Raw genomic sequence first — 15,040 nt, forward strand, 5'->3', positions numbered from 1 at the left:
GATTTGTTGCTCTGGTAAACCCTATATAATGCTTAATAATATTTCAAGTTTATTTGTAAGCCATAAAAATAAAATAGTCAAGCAAAGAATATCATTTGAATGATATATTACGCCTTCAAAATTATTGTTTTAAAGCATATGTAAATATTTTAAAGCTTATAGCAAATTAATTTAAGAAGTATTTAAAGCCATGTTTAAATACATCTTCTTGAATTCATTAAAAAACGTTATATTATAAAATATTTACCTGCAGAAGCTGCTCTAGCCTTCATATTCTCTACGTCCAATACATCAGCTGTATCTGCTTTATGAGCATCTCCATATTCAGACTCATCTTCTCCACGAACTTGGACGTCATCGTCATCATGATCATCAGTTCCAGACTTTTTAAATTGATCAGCGGTTCTCACACCGCTGCTTCTACCATCCGTTTCAAAATCATCTATATGAGGCGCTTCGTAATTCTCTCCTTCCGATTCATCGTCGGCGTGATTATCTTCATCGTGATTCTGAGGATGAGCTGGCGTTGCTACCCTGATTACTGATTGAGGTCTGCTAGAAAGTCGAGATTTTGAAGAATTCGATCTAATAGATCCAGCCGTTTTAACTCTCGGTTGCGGTGACGTAGTTTCTTCTTCGTCTACTTTAGGTTCTTCTACCAACGCTTCATCGCCATCCTATATAAGAAAATGTCTATGTTATCTGTGACGATATGCTACCAATTGTGATCTGTGATTTGGCCCTTGGTTTCTAGAAGTGATACTGCTAACATCCCATGAATTAACGCTAGATCTAAAAGTACTATATCTATTTGATTTATTTATAATATAATACTTTACCTTCATGCAATGTTATTTTATCATAAGAGTGAACGCAAAAAAATATCATTTTATCACACGTGATATTATCAGAAAAACGAAGCGGAGCAAAATGAAATTTTTATGTCGTTTTTGATGCGATTCTGAAGTAAATATTTACTAACGTTCTCGAGAGCATTTTCTTCAGGTTCTTCTTGTTGAACATACTCTTCCATCTGGCTTTCAATTTCTGTCGGTAGATCATCCTGCACTGGAGTTTCTGGCGTCATAGCTTCGCTCTTAACTGGCATTTCATCTTCTATAGGTTCTGGAGTCAATTTTTCATCTGGGATTGAGACAGAAGGAGTTTTTTTGGGCTTCATTTGATTCGTGGATTTCAACAAAGCCCAATCCCAAGACATGGGATAAGTAGGACTGGCCGTTCTTGGAGCCTCAGGAATAAAAGTGAGTAGAGACTTGTCGATGTCGCTGGGTCTATTCTTATAAAATCCGACCGATTTCATTTTCTAAAAAAATGTTTTGTTAACAATCAAGATGCAGATATGTCTATTGGTTGTATCATACGTTATCTAATTTGCCCTCCAGGGCTCCGTGTTCCAAAAGTAAACTAAACATCTGATCGCCCTTGAGCAGAGCGGTCCAATGCAAAGCAGTGCGTCCGTCATTATCAACGGCCAATGTCGATTCAGGGAATCTATTGACAATATGATTAGCGACATCGTAGTGTCCCAGTCCAGCAGCCTTAAAATTGTTTATATCAATTACTAATAATGTTTAAAATTGAATTAATGCGGGAGATGAAAATTACTTTATGCAGAGCAGTCATTCCATTTATATCTTTACTAGATAGTATTATCGGTGGTATCGGATCCTCTGTCAACTGTTTCAATTTTGGCAAATCATTTTCAATCACAGCCGTATGAATATCTTTGATTGTACCCTGTTATAAAAATGTTATAATTAATAATGATTTTAAAGGTATCATTAGTTTTATTTTTTAATAGTACATAGTGATAACTTGATGACTTAACAATTTTAATCAATATATAAATTTACAAATAATATTCTTACTATAGTACATAAACAATTTTAAAAAAGAAAGGAAACAGTCAAAATATTTCTGGTAATAGAACAAATAATATGTCACGTAAAAGATTATTACTTAATGTATTTATAACAATATGCTAAAAATAGTTAAAATGATATATCATAAAAATTAGTAAATGACATATCATAAAAATTAGTAAAAGGTCATTAAATCTACATAAAACGTCAAACTTCTGAGATGAAAATGATTTATATAACTAAAAGACGCATTCAAATGGTTTAACGTTGAATGCGTAATGAGTTTTTTTATTTATATATATATATTTAAAAATGTTTTTAATTATTTTTATACAGTTAAATTGAATTCAGGCGCGTACGGTGAGATATATTCTCTTTCGCTTGCTCACGCGTTAATTGACGAGAGTGAATGAGAAGAAGTAGGCGTGCGGAACGCACGCCCTTATTCACTCTCGCGAGCAAGCGAAAGATATTATTTTAAATAAAATATGTATGTACTTATTTTTTAACCATTTTTTGTGTAAATTAGCAATGAATTGAGTATTCTCAAGAAATACACTACAAAATATGGTATATTAAGTATTGATCAAAGCAAATTTACTATAGATTAAACTAAAGCTCTTTATTTACATTGTAATTTAAAAAAAGCTTCTTATTTTTCTATAACAATGGATAATATTAATATAGAACGGTAGAGCAAGACAAAAAATATTGATCTCTAAATTTATAAGGACCTTACTTTTTAGTGTCACATTGACTATAATAAGTTAAAAATTAATGCATTCTATCACAAGGTACAACTTTAAGCAAATATAATACTTTTATGATATTTAAAAAAATTATGGAGCCTCTGTTTAGTCAAAAATAAACTTGAACAGATATTTTTAAGTGTTTTACAACCGCGGCATTATTTTCTACCGCTGCATAAAAAAGGTGGTTCCGTGTCAGATGTTTTAAAATATTTATATTTCTTTGAAGCTGTATTTGAATGGCAAAAAATTGTTTACGATTTTTCCAACTACTCTAATAGGTCTCATCTTCTCTCTGGTAATCTAAGAAGTAATAACCATTTATTAAGAAAATCGATAGATTGCAAAAATATATGGGGGCTTTCCACTAAACATTTTCAAACATAAACAAAAACAAGAATGGCCGATTTCACTTTATATATCAGTAATAATGTGTGATAATATACATATAAATATATCTACAATACTATACTGTAAAATTATATTCACATATTATATATATTAAAAATAGAAAATACTTTACCATGATATGCGGTACTGCTTCCAAGAATTTTTTCACCGTTGGCTGACTAGACACTTCAGTTCTTAGTCGAGCACCTTCCCCACGCCAAACGACTTGCTGAAGTCTCCCAAGGTCTCGGTCATGACACCAAATCCTTATGTTGGCTGGTTTGATGACTAGTTCGGCTTTGGAGGAAAAAAATTGTATTAGAAAAGTGTCGTTGAACTCCCAACCCAAACAAATGAGTAAATTATTAGACTAAATCGATTCTTTATTGTTGTCAGGTAGTATGTTCCATTACTAGTTTTTTTACGTCCGGCAATCAGACTTGTATGAATAATTGAACAGCTGAAAACGCAATCGATAAAATAGTGTCCAAAATTTATAAATACGTGGCATTATTATGTCGATGCTGTGGATGATATACTCAACGGCTGTATATGGGGAGAAAAAAGTCTAATAAAACCCAAACAAAGTTCGCGTGTTTCGGTACTTCTTTCGATAAAAGCAATAAGTGCCTGAAGAAAGTGCGGCACGCCACGACTCCGGCTTGTTATTTAGTGTGAGATACATGAGCAGGGAAACTTGACGAAAATTCCAATTCGAAATTTTCCATTAGCTCGGCGCTAAGTATGATTATTATGTTTTCATATCGCAAGGAAATAAGCGAGTCCTTGACGCTTGTTCAGTTAAGGGCGGAATGTCTCAATCGATTCACTAAAGTTTGCGGTAGGTGGAGAAAATTGGATAGACTGATTTCAAATAATCATGAAATATCATATAATCAATTTTATTTAATATCTTACTTTAGAGTTATTATCAGATTAAGACTGGGATCGTATAAATTGATTTCTGGAAAATACTGGATCATATCATTAGGTGAATCAAAATGCTTGATTTTGTTGTATGGATTTCATGAATCATAGATATGCAATTCTAATACACTTAAATATAATTTGAGCAAAAAAATAGTATCTAAACGAATATGATTTTTATTCATTAGACTTAAAAGTAAATTATACTAAAAAATTTAAAATTTAATTAGCTTTGCCCTAGTATGTGTATAATATTTATTAATATAATAAAAAATAACACTAAAGTTTAGTATCAGAAAAATAATACAAATCGCTTTGCGTACTGGTAAAAATGTCAATAGAAATCGTAAATGTTAAAAAAATAGATTGCACAACTGACTATATATGTAATGACAAAAAGCTTTGAAAACTTTTATAACAAAAATACAACATTTTTTGTAACAATAATGATTGAAATCTTAGGTTCTTATATTTCTAAAAAACGTAAATGATATTCTATATTTTTTTATCAGCAACTATTTAGTTAAAAAAATATATTACTAAAATAAAACTTTACACTACAATCGAAAAAAATAATCAGAAATATTTTATACGGTCGAATATATTTTTCTTCAGTCTAAAACCTATTTTTATGAATAAATATTTTTTTTTATTATATAAATTATCGATTGGCAATCAAAAGGTTAATATACATTTTTTAGATTTATGCTTCATTAGCTTCATTATTTGGTTATTTTTTAAAGAGCATATCTAGTAGATATCTTAAATCATTTTATACAAATTGTTAGTAAAATATTTTTGCATTAGGATTTAAAACCTAAAAAATAGCTCTAACTGAATTTATCTTATATGTTATAATGAATGTGTTTTAATAGAGAACTTATATTTTCTTCAAAGTAAAATGATATTCGAATACATTTTCACTAGTAGATATATTTCTACTAGCGTAACTAGCCGCTAGTGAAATTATATATTGCTCTAAAATATCCATAAAACTCAATTCGACAGATCCATTTAATGTTCAAACCCAAACCTAATTTAAACTAATTAACTCAAATGAAAGTCCTGAAACAAATTATAGTTTTTAAACTTAAATTAGTTTTGTGAAAATTTGTGAGCTAAGTAAAAATACAGTAATATTGTAAATTAATTGTTTATATTTTATAAATTATATTTATTTTAATAAAAATATAATTAATAAAAAAATTACTGTAACGTTTACAATGTATCATAATTTAACATATTTAGAAATAAAAATGAAAATTTTAATTATTTTTCGCTACTTTTTGTGTTTTTGTAGCAAAAGCTTAGGAAAACAAGTAAATTTTCCCAAAAAAATCAATAATAATATATATAAAAATCTATAAAAATATACCTTTTCTTATCTTTGTTATTTTATATAATTTTTTACATGTTTATTGCTGAAATTTGACTTAAATAAAAACGATTCGATTCTATATATGCAGAAATAATTATGTGAATATAATTGGAGGGCTTTTTAATACACATAAATTCCAGATTTACATACTTATTATAGTTGTTTATTACCTTATTTATAAATTTTATCTACCTTGCATAATTAAAGGTAAATTAAATTATATATTATTTATCGCCATTTTTGTAGCAAAAGTTTTAGAATACCATATTGATTTAAGCCAAAAAATTAATAATTAAATATATATTGATGAAAGCTTTACAAAAAAATATTTATAACATATAAGATGGGAAAAATGTACATCTATGGTCAATCATTGCCTGAAATAAGAAGGATTGGTTTTTTTAAATATCTATATGTTCAGAAATATATTTCTAATATGCAATACAAAGATTTGAAATGTTTGTATGTTAAATCTTTTTTAATACGTTATAAATAAATATGTTAAAATATGATCCATACAACAAAAAAAAATATATTGTAGCAAGAGCTATTGAAAACTTGTGCCTTTTGCAAATTTATGCTAAGAAAAATCATTTACAAAATAACAAGAAAAATAACTTTATATGAAAAAAATAATTATATTGAAACCGTTTTTTTTCTTTGTAGGTAGAAAGTGTAAATAATTATTATCAAACATTGCCTTAAATAAGACTAAACTTTTTGCATTTCGATATCTGCAGATATAAATACTTTTTATATTTTGTATATAATATAGAATTGGAGAGCTTTTTAATAAATAATATCATACATATTTAAGTTTTTATAACCTTGTATGTAAATATATATAAATATCATCCATATAACATAAATTAAAATTAAAATGCAATTATAAATAATATCGCAATTTTTTATAGAAAAAGCGTAGAAACTTTGCCAGAAAAATTAATGACAAAAAGGGTAAGAACAGAAGCTTTATATGCATATTTTTTAAATAATACGTTTAAATCCTTTTCTTATCTTTGTGGGGAAAAGGTACGTTTTTATTATCGAAAATTGCATTAAATAAAAGTTACTGTTTTTGAAATATTTTGGACATTAAATCATTTCTATATAATGTTATATTAGTATTTATTGCTATTCTGAGTTATAAACAAGTGTGATTTTGTAAGATTCTCAGATACGAGCAAATATTTCTTCCATAATGATCGCATTATGGTAATTTGTTGTAATCGTGCTTGTGAAAAACTTATTTTGAATAAACCTCCCACATTTTTTCTCACTATTAATAATATAAAAAAAATACCGACACGCAATAACGTACACATTATAATTTGCGAAAAAAGCTAGGTGAAGAAAGCGTCGCTTTTGTAACTAATGATAGTAATATAATTGAGTAAGAAATATTTTTTATATATATAGAACTAACGATAGTTGATAAACTATAATATTAATAGTTATAATTAAATTTGATAAAGATATTTGTGATATTTGTATTATATAAATATCACGTTATCTAAGAATCAAATTCGTTCGGCGAACGCAAACTATCGATACGTTTTTTTTAAGTACTATTAGAAAAAATGCTCTCGGGGGTAATCTAAGGTCAATTTTGGCCACCTAGGAGCGTTAAGTGGCTATATATTAAAAAAAGAATAGCAGCCCATGTCGAAAAGACTGTATATTTCACACAGTGGCATGCTCTGATAATTATCTCTAAGGCTCTTTTCAGTATTGAAGAAAATTCGGCGTCGTATCTAAAGATAGATCGGGCGTCAAGGTCGCGTATTAAATATTGTTTGGCGTCATTTCTGCGCATAGTCATCGAGAAATTTTCCATTTAGAACCGTAACGATCCATTAATGTAGTTTGATTGGGAGACACTCGACCGTGAAAATCTACAAAATTACAACAATTCAATTTTCCAGCGGGAATAGTCGCGTGATAAGCATATTTATGCAGTCTTCCTATTGAGCAATAAATTTTAATGGGGTGTTTAAGCGATCACTTTTATCGCCATAAAATACGATACGAAAAAGCGTATTAAGCTGCACGAATCTGAGGTTTTTTTAATGCTTGCGAAAAATTATATAGAAGCAATTGTAATTGAGAGCTTTAAAGCTCTGTAATTTGCTTTTTTGTGTATACAAGATTTAATAGCGTCAAGCGAGGTGTTGTTATAATTGTAGTAAATTAAATTTAACTAGTTATTTAGTTATATTTTTTCAGCATTACCTAAATTGGTGTTATTCGTACGTAGGCTACAATGAAATAACAACTCATAAAACATACTTTTTAAATATGAAAAAGTGATTTTTAAGAGCTTATTTTATTTTAATGTACATACAATTTACAGATAAAACTAGATAATTAAAATATGATTAAGGCACTTGATCATACAAGGAAATATTACTAAATTTTTTAGGAATTTTAATTAATAAAACATATTTTTATTTTTATTTCAATCTTCCGTTGTAACCTGACAGGCATAAGGCTAATTAATGCGTAACAACGGAGTAAATTTGTACCAACTGGAAATCAGTCAGACATAATCAATACTTTCAAGTATTATAATTAATATATTTATATATAAAATATCGAATTTGTATAAATAAAAATCTGCTGGCGTGGTTAGAACCTGTAGCCGCTGTATTACCAGTCTAGACCTTATGATTTACGCTATTCCGATATTGAAAAAATAAAATAAAATTATTTCAAAATTAATGCAAAGGCAATAATTAAAAATAATCCAGAACTAATATCGATTAATTTGGATGAATGTTTAAAAAAACAATTTTATTTTATATATTAGTTAATCACAAAATAAATCTCTTATTTTTAAATTCAGGTTTTATTAATAGGTTTTTGATACCTGATTATGTATATTTTAATATCCATGTTGATGCATATTTAGACTCTAAATGATATAATATTTAAAAAAATGGACCCGGAACTAGAATTTTTATGGTAGATGGTAGAATTTTTATCAAGTGATCAATTTATACAGAACTGCAAGTTATATGAATTTATTAAAAAAATGGCTACTTTAGTAACGTAGAAAGTAATTCATTAAATATCTGTAAATGCTTACAATATTTAAAAAATCAAATGGGAAATTACGATATCAAGAAAAATAAATAGTCCTGGGTGCAGTGGCGTAGCTAAGGTATGTGGTGCCATTTGTGGTGTGGTATACATTTTCTACATGGTCATTCAGCATTTCTTAAAATAATTAATTGGTTATTGTTAATTTGTGGTTAATTAAATATGTATATATATATTTTAGTGCATTTAGGGTTAATTACTACAATAGACGATCACATCGCAAATATGCCGCCCCCAAGCAAGCGCCGCCCGGGGCGGCCCGCCCCCCTCACCCCACCATAGCTACGCTACTGCCTGGGTGTGAGAGACCAGTAAAAATAGACGATGATTTTCTGGATGCAGAAATGGAAGCAAATCAACTGACCGAGAAGTTAAACCTTTTTGTTCAAACAGTGCATAGATACTTAAAAAATATTGGAAAGGCTTGGAAACATACGTTTTATGCGAATTGAGCGAAGAAAACAAACCAGCGCGTATTCGCATATCTCAAGAGCTTCTCGATTTGAAGCTGTTCACTTTTTTACTGTCACTTAATAACCAGAGATAATAAATGAGTGTTGTACGACAACAATCAGTAAAAGACAGTGGTTATCCAAAAGTCAAGTAGCAAAACTTACATCAAAGCTCATACAAAATAACATTTTTACGGTAAGCCATAAAAATGTTATTTTGTATGTATGGTAAGATTGCAAATGTATTGTGCATTATGAAGCTTTTAAACTTGGCTAACCAATAACAGAAAAATGATATTGTATGAGGAAGTAAATAAAATAGTCATGCACTTGCCAACAGAAGTCGAATAATTCTACAGCACGACAATACGAAATTGATTCTTATCCACGTAATTCCCTAGACCTTGCTCTATCTAACTACTACTTATTTCGACCAATGAAACACTTCCTAGACGAAGTAAAATCAAAACTATGTGGAAAGGTGGCTATCAAAATACTTTTAAACATAGTCTCTAACATTTTTGCTAATGGAATTAAAAAATCGATTGAAAGGTGAGAGAAGGTTATTTCTCTAGAAAAAAATATCATTACAATAAAAATAAACATTTAAAATTTATATTTTTGTTTCATTAAAAAAATACATTTATTTCGGAATTACCTTTTATATTAATAATTTATTATTTTTTTTACCATGTATGCTTCGTTAAAAAACAAATTTCAAAATATTCTTCAAATTAAACACTATTTTAATAAAATATATATATATTTTTAAATATTTGTTTGTAACATATGAGGCGTAAGCCCAATGCGTTACAATAGGGTAAACACAACAAACACTTTATATTAAGATACTAGACTGAAATCAAAGTCTTTGATTTCAGTCTAGTATCACTTATTTTATTCGAGAGATTAGGAAAATCTAAGAAAACATAATTCCTAGACACAATAAAAATTAAAAAAACTATAATTCATCTGGAATTCGAACTAGGTCTTATATGTATTATTCATAGACCAGTGATGATCTACAATATCATGTCATTTTTTAGCGTTTTCTTAATATTACCGATTTTTGCTTTTAATATTTTACTAGTAAATAGTAAAAAATGTCATTGCGTCGCAAATTTAAAGCAAAAACTTTATATTTTATTTTATTCTCTTTAAAAATTAGCCTGAGTTTTTAAGATTTTTTAAAGCTAATACAACATTAAAACATATTTAAAGAGCAATATATAATCTGCGGATATATTGTTGTTTTTGATTTATAATTTTTTAATAGAACTAGAATTAGGAATTATTTGAGACTTAAATCCTTAACTTAAATTATGTTAATTTTGACTTAAGCGTTTTTAACTTTATATATTAACATTTTATTGTTATAACATATATGTACACATAAATTATATATTACTTTTCGGTTAGTATTTTGTAATTTTTTTGTTAGAAAATTTTGTTTCTAAAACTATAAGAAAGTGACCGTATTATATTTTTTTGTAATGACATATTTAACATAAATTATATGATCTACTTAAATATTTTATATGTTTTCTGTGTGACGAAATTTGGCTTTCAAGATTGTAAGAATTATATTTATGAATATTAAGCTTAGATCTAAAAAGCTTTTAATATACAATATATATGTACAGTGATTTTTATTTCATGTATCATTAAATACTTCACCGTTAAATATAAATTAAAGATATTTTTTAATAAGAGTTAAATAAAAACGGTTTTAAATAAGAAGCTTGTATTTTTTCAATTAAAAGTTAAACTAGATTTATATGCAAAATGTGCGTAATCTATACAGAAAATTCAGTCTTTTTAGTATACAAAAAAACATTATTGCATTTTAAAGACGCTGTACTAAAATAGCAATAAAATTACACTATATTTATTTTTTATATATGCTAAAAGTGTATCATAAATTATTTACTTCATTATCTTAATGGCGTTTAACTTTTCAGTTTTAATCGAATTGTTATGGCATTTAAAGAAGATATAATCAGCGGGTATTATTTTTTTAGGAATGCTCATGAACGTATATAATATTTATTTAAATTAGGCTATTATATAAATAGTTTTAATAAAAAGGGTGCTTAACATTTTATGTGACATTTCACAGAGAAATAAATAATAAAAATTGCATGTCAAAAGTAAGTTTAGAAAAATTATGGTTATAAAAGTATGAATTGATTTTGAAGCATTAAAACAGTGAAAATGTAGTTTTAAAAAAATATTGGAAAAAATATATATGAAGCACATTTACTAGCTAATAAAATTATTTATAATAAATTAAAAGTTTCAGTTGCATTATATATTTGTAATCATAAGATAAGAGTATTGATTTCATACGTATTTTTAATGATGATAAATATAGTCATTATTAATATAAAATAAAATTAAACTTACAAGGAGTCTTCTCGAGCCTCTTCTTTGTCTTTTTTGGCAAAGTTGTCAATTCGTCAAAAGGATCTCGGAGCATCGCCATATTTTATTTGTATTCACAGCATTTATTAATACAAGCAAAATATTGATTATTTTTTTAATATCAATATAAGACGCGTTATATTTATTTATTGTTAATTAATTTTTCTTGCTTTAAAATTGGGGTGCGACTACAATAATTAAATCAGTGAAAGTAGTGAGAGACGTGCGCGCCTTTCAAGCTTTTCCTATTCAATAATGACCGTAACACACATGGCGCTTTCCTAAATAGCATTTTGCCACTTTATATAGAGCAGGTATCGCCAGGCAGGTGTTGTCAAGTCAGGGTTGCCCTGACACGGTTAAACATATCGATAGACACAAAGCAAACAGACGGTATTAAACCTAATATTAAATTTGATTATAATACTTTCAAATAGTATTAGGTTTTCGTATATTTTTTATACTTAAACATATTAATTGCTTACTTTATGTACAATAGAATAATTGATTTTCAAGTTACTAACGATTGATTAAATTTTCAGTTGAATAATTTAGTATGTTTATTATTTGAATAGTTTTAAGAATCAATTTTTCAAGCTTAATCATTATGTTTAAAATATAAAAGTATATTTCTGTAAAATTGTTTTTAATGAATTTAAAGGTTCTACTCGATTCTGATAGCTTGTGTCAAACTAAGTTAATTTATATAGGTTAGGTTAAAGTTTTAACAGCAAATGATCGTTTCACAATTAGCAAATAAGTTTCATAGAGATTTTAGAGCTGCACATAATTTCACCAGCGCCTTGAAATATTTTTTATATATTTTTTTTAAAAATAATCGGATAAATACTTGTTGCTTAGAAACTGGACATATTTTTTCTGCCTTCTATATTTTTTTGATATATAAGAAAAAAATCTGTTTTATATATCTATTATAGAAGCAATGTGTTAAATTAGGATTTTTTTTATTTTTTAATAAAATCAAACATATGTTAGAGAACGTTTTTAATTTAATAAAGTACATATAAATATTAAAAATACACATATAAAAAAACATTAAACTAGCTTTGTTGTAAGTTATACTTTTATATAGACATTATATACCTATCACGTAAAAAAAATAATTGATTTTATTATTAATGTGTTCAGCAGTATTTTGTATATATTCTACAATATGTTTCATATATATTATACTATATTTATAGGGTGCAATTTAATAGGGAGAAATAAGAATAAAAAATATATGCATTTAAAAAATAATTTGTTTCATAAAAGAAATTGTTTGTTTATTTATTTAAGCTAAATCCTTGGATATTATCTTCGGAAAAGGATTCGCTGCAGATAGTTATTCATGGGGTGTTCACTGTTCTGAGTAATGCTCGCTTGCGCGTAATCTGTTTGATAATATTGCATAAACCATCTGCTTTAGGGAACAATTGTTTTATATATTGCTCATTTAAATTCCCCTCTTATTTATACACTGAAAGTTTTTGTGGGGGTTCTTCTTGAATCTCGGGAATTAATTACCGTAACTACGACAATATTAAGGATAAATGTAAAAAAGGTGTGTAAAGAAACGGACCACACAAAAGCGTTGTAGTTATCCTCTGATACATAGAAAGAATATTTTTTTCTTGCGTAATGGTCGCGGAAACATAACCATCGGAAGACAAAATACATCGTTAATCACATTTAACCCGTTGCACAATACGACCTCCAAATATGCCCGTCAAGTAAATGTCACTTTCTAGGGGTATGGACATATTTCACAGTATACAACACGGCCACGGACGGTCAGAGACTCCCGGAGACGATCAAAGAGAGAGGCAGAGATTCGCAGAAAGGATCAGATATAGATAACACAATTGTATCCTCAGAGGACCATCCACTGGACATCATCCCTTCGCCAGTTTCTCTACCAATGCTCGGAAAAAAAGCGATGCTCACCCACCGTAGGTTGTTGCAATATATATAATATTATACCAGTTTCCAATGGCGTCTCTCTGGCTGCGAAGTCACACCCCTTCGAGTTATAAACCTTAAATATTACTTAAAATAAAAGCTTTTCTATTTTTTTTTAAATTATATTTACATATTTATGTATTTTTTATTAAATTAAAAACGTTCTATATATATATTTATTTTAATTTTGCTAAAACTTTCATCGATTTCTATGCTATTCTTACGCTAGGTACAAACAACATAATTTTGATTCAAACGCGTGGTTAAGAATCGTTGAGCAAAGCAGATAAGATAATTATTTACGTTTTTTTATAACAGTTGCGTTTTTATGTCCAATTGCTCATCAAAAAAAGGGCGTGCAACTCACTCAAATTGTGAAAAACAAACCCGTTTACCATTCGGCAAAGCAGCAATAAAATAAAATGGGCTGTGTCGCATAAACTGATATTAAAAATTCGAGCGACGCCTAGAAAGAATTGTTTAGATTTATTGTAAATCTATGTTGCAACATAATAGGCGTTGACCCAATGCGTTACAACGGGGTTAACTCAATCAAAAGTTACATAGTAATAATTTAAGACTAGGACACCAGTATTAAATTATTTATATATATTTATTTTTTAAATTATAAGCTATTATAATTATAAATGTCATTATAAAAGACCTAGCATATGTAACCTTAATTATTCAATACGATGTTTATCCGTAAGTAAAGAAAAATAAAGAAAAACTGAATCTGTCATGATCGATATTAGAATTATTATTATATAATAATTTCTAAATTCAATATCCCAGACACGATATAAATTTAAAAACATTAAGTCTAATATGGGATCAGAACATAATTCTTTTAGGTATTAGTTACTGACTTTTACCACTAGTCTATTTGGTGGTTATTATCACATAGTTTCGTATTAAGCGACGCAAAGACATCACTCATTTCGATATCACGGCTTTACGGCTTGCTAGATCATTACGATGCATTCAACACCGACGCCCGGCACTGATCTCAGATCTATTTTTTTAAATTTTATACATTACTGATTTTGTGCAATTAACATATAGCATATACAAAACAGAAAAAATATTTAAAAAAAATCATAATTAATAATTTTTTTAAACAATATAAATTAATTTTTAAACCCCTTAGAAAAAATAAAATGTATAAGTGTACAAAATAGTTTTGAATCAATGGAAAAGAATTTGTTAGGAATGCTTAGAAAATGATAGGTAATATATAAGAAAAAATATTTTAATACGAGTATTTTTAAAAGCTCTGAGCTTTTTAAAAATATGAGCTGAAAAATGTTAATATATGCAATGATATATTTTTCCAATCAACATATTACGGAAATATTTGAAATGCATCAAGGCAAAATATTCCAAATTATTTTATCGACGATGAATAAAACGATTGAATATCACTGATATAAATGACCCGCTGACACGTAAAACGTACCACCACAAACAAACACACGCGCATAACGACACAAAACATTGCATCGCGCAATAGAAAATCGAACTGCGCAATATTCCGTCAATGGAATTTCAAAATACTTACTATTGCTCGGAGTGTTCGGAGATGGCACTGGAAGATCTAGAATGGATACGTGGTTCAAATAATAAGTTGGGGTTCTTTGGTGGATGTCCTGGGGAGCTCTTTCTGCTCCTGCCGTGACCAAAAGAGAATTCATGGTACCAGGATCTCCACACATTGCGGCATAATGGAGAGGGGTGCGACCTTCCTGAAAAATAAAAAAAATATATATGCAT

At 28.1% G+C, this 15,040-nt stretch overlaps 1 protein-coding gene across 1 annotated transcript in view; it reads right to left on the reverse strand.

The window, feature by feature from the left end:
- The window catches only part of LOC148235758 (uncharacterized), a 36,974-nt gene extending 21,996 nt beyond the window's left edge, over positions 1–14,978 (reverse strand). The window contains exons 1-6 of the mRNA XM_088184186.1: positions 14,829–14,978; positions 3,156–3,319; positions 1,627–1,758; positions 1,383–1,559; positions 983–1,324; positions 248–677 (exon numbers count right to left, since the gene is read on the reverse strand). Of these exons, the coding sequence (XP_088040312.1) occupies positions 248–677; positions 983–1,324; positions 1,383–1,559; positions 1,627–1,758; positions 3,156–3,319; positions 14,829–14,961 (1,378 nt within the window). The 5' untranslated portion in view covers positions 14,962–14,978. The remainder of the gene's footprint in view (positions 1–247; positions 678–982; positions 1,325–1,382; positions 1,560–1,626; positions 1,759–3,155; positions 3,320–14,828) is intronic.
- Between the last annotated feature and the right edge of the window lie 62 nt (positions 14,979–15,040).

Source organism: Plectrocnemia conspersa, unplaced genomic scaffold (genome assembly GCF_051122295.1).
Source record: "Plectrocnemia conspersa isolate PC_06_02 unplaced genomic scaffold, ASM5112229v1 ptg000004l, whole genome shotgun sequence".
Taxonomy (NCBI): Eukaryota; Metazoa; Arthropoda; class Insecta; order Trichoptera; family Polycentropodidae; genus Plectrocnemia; species Plectrocnemia conspersa.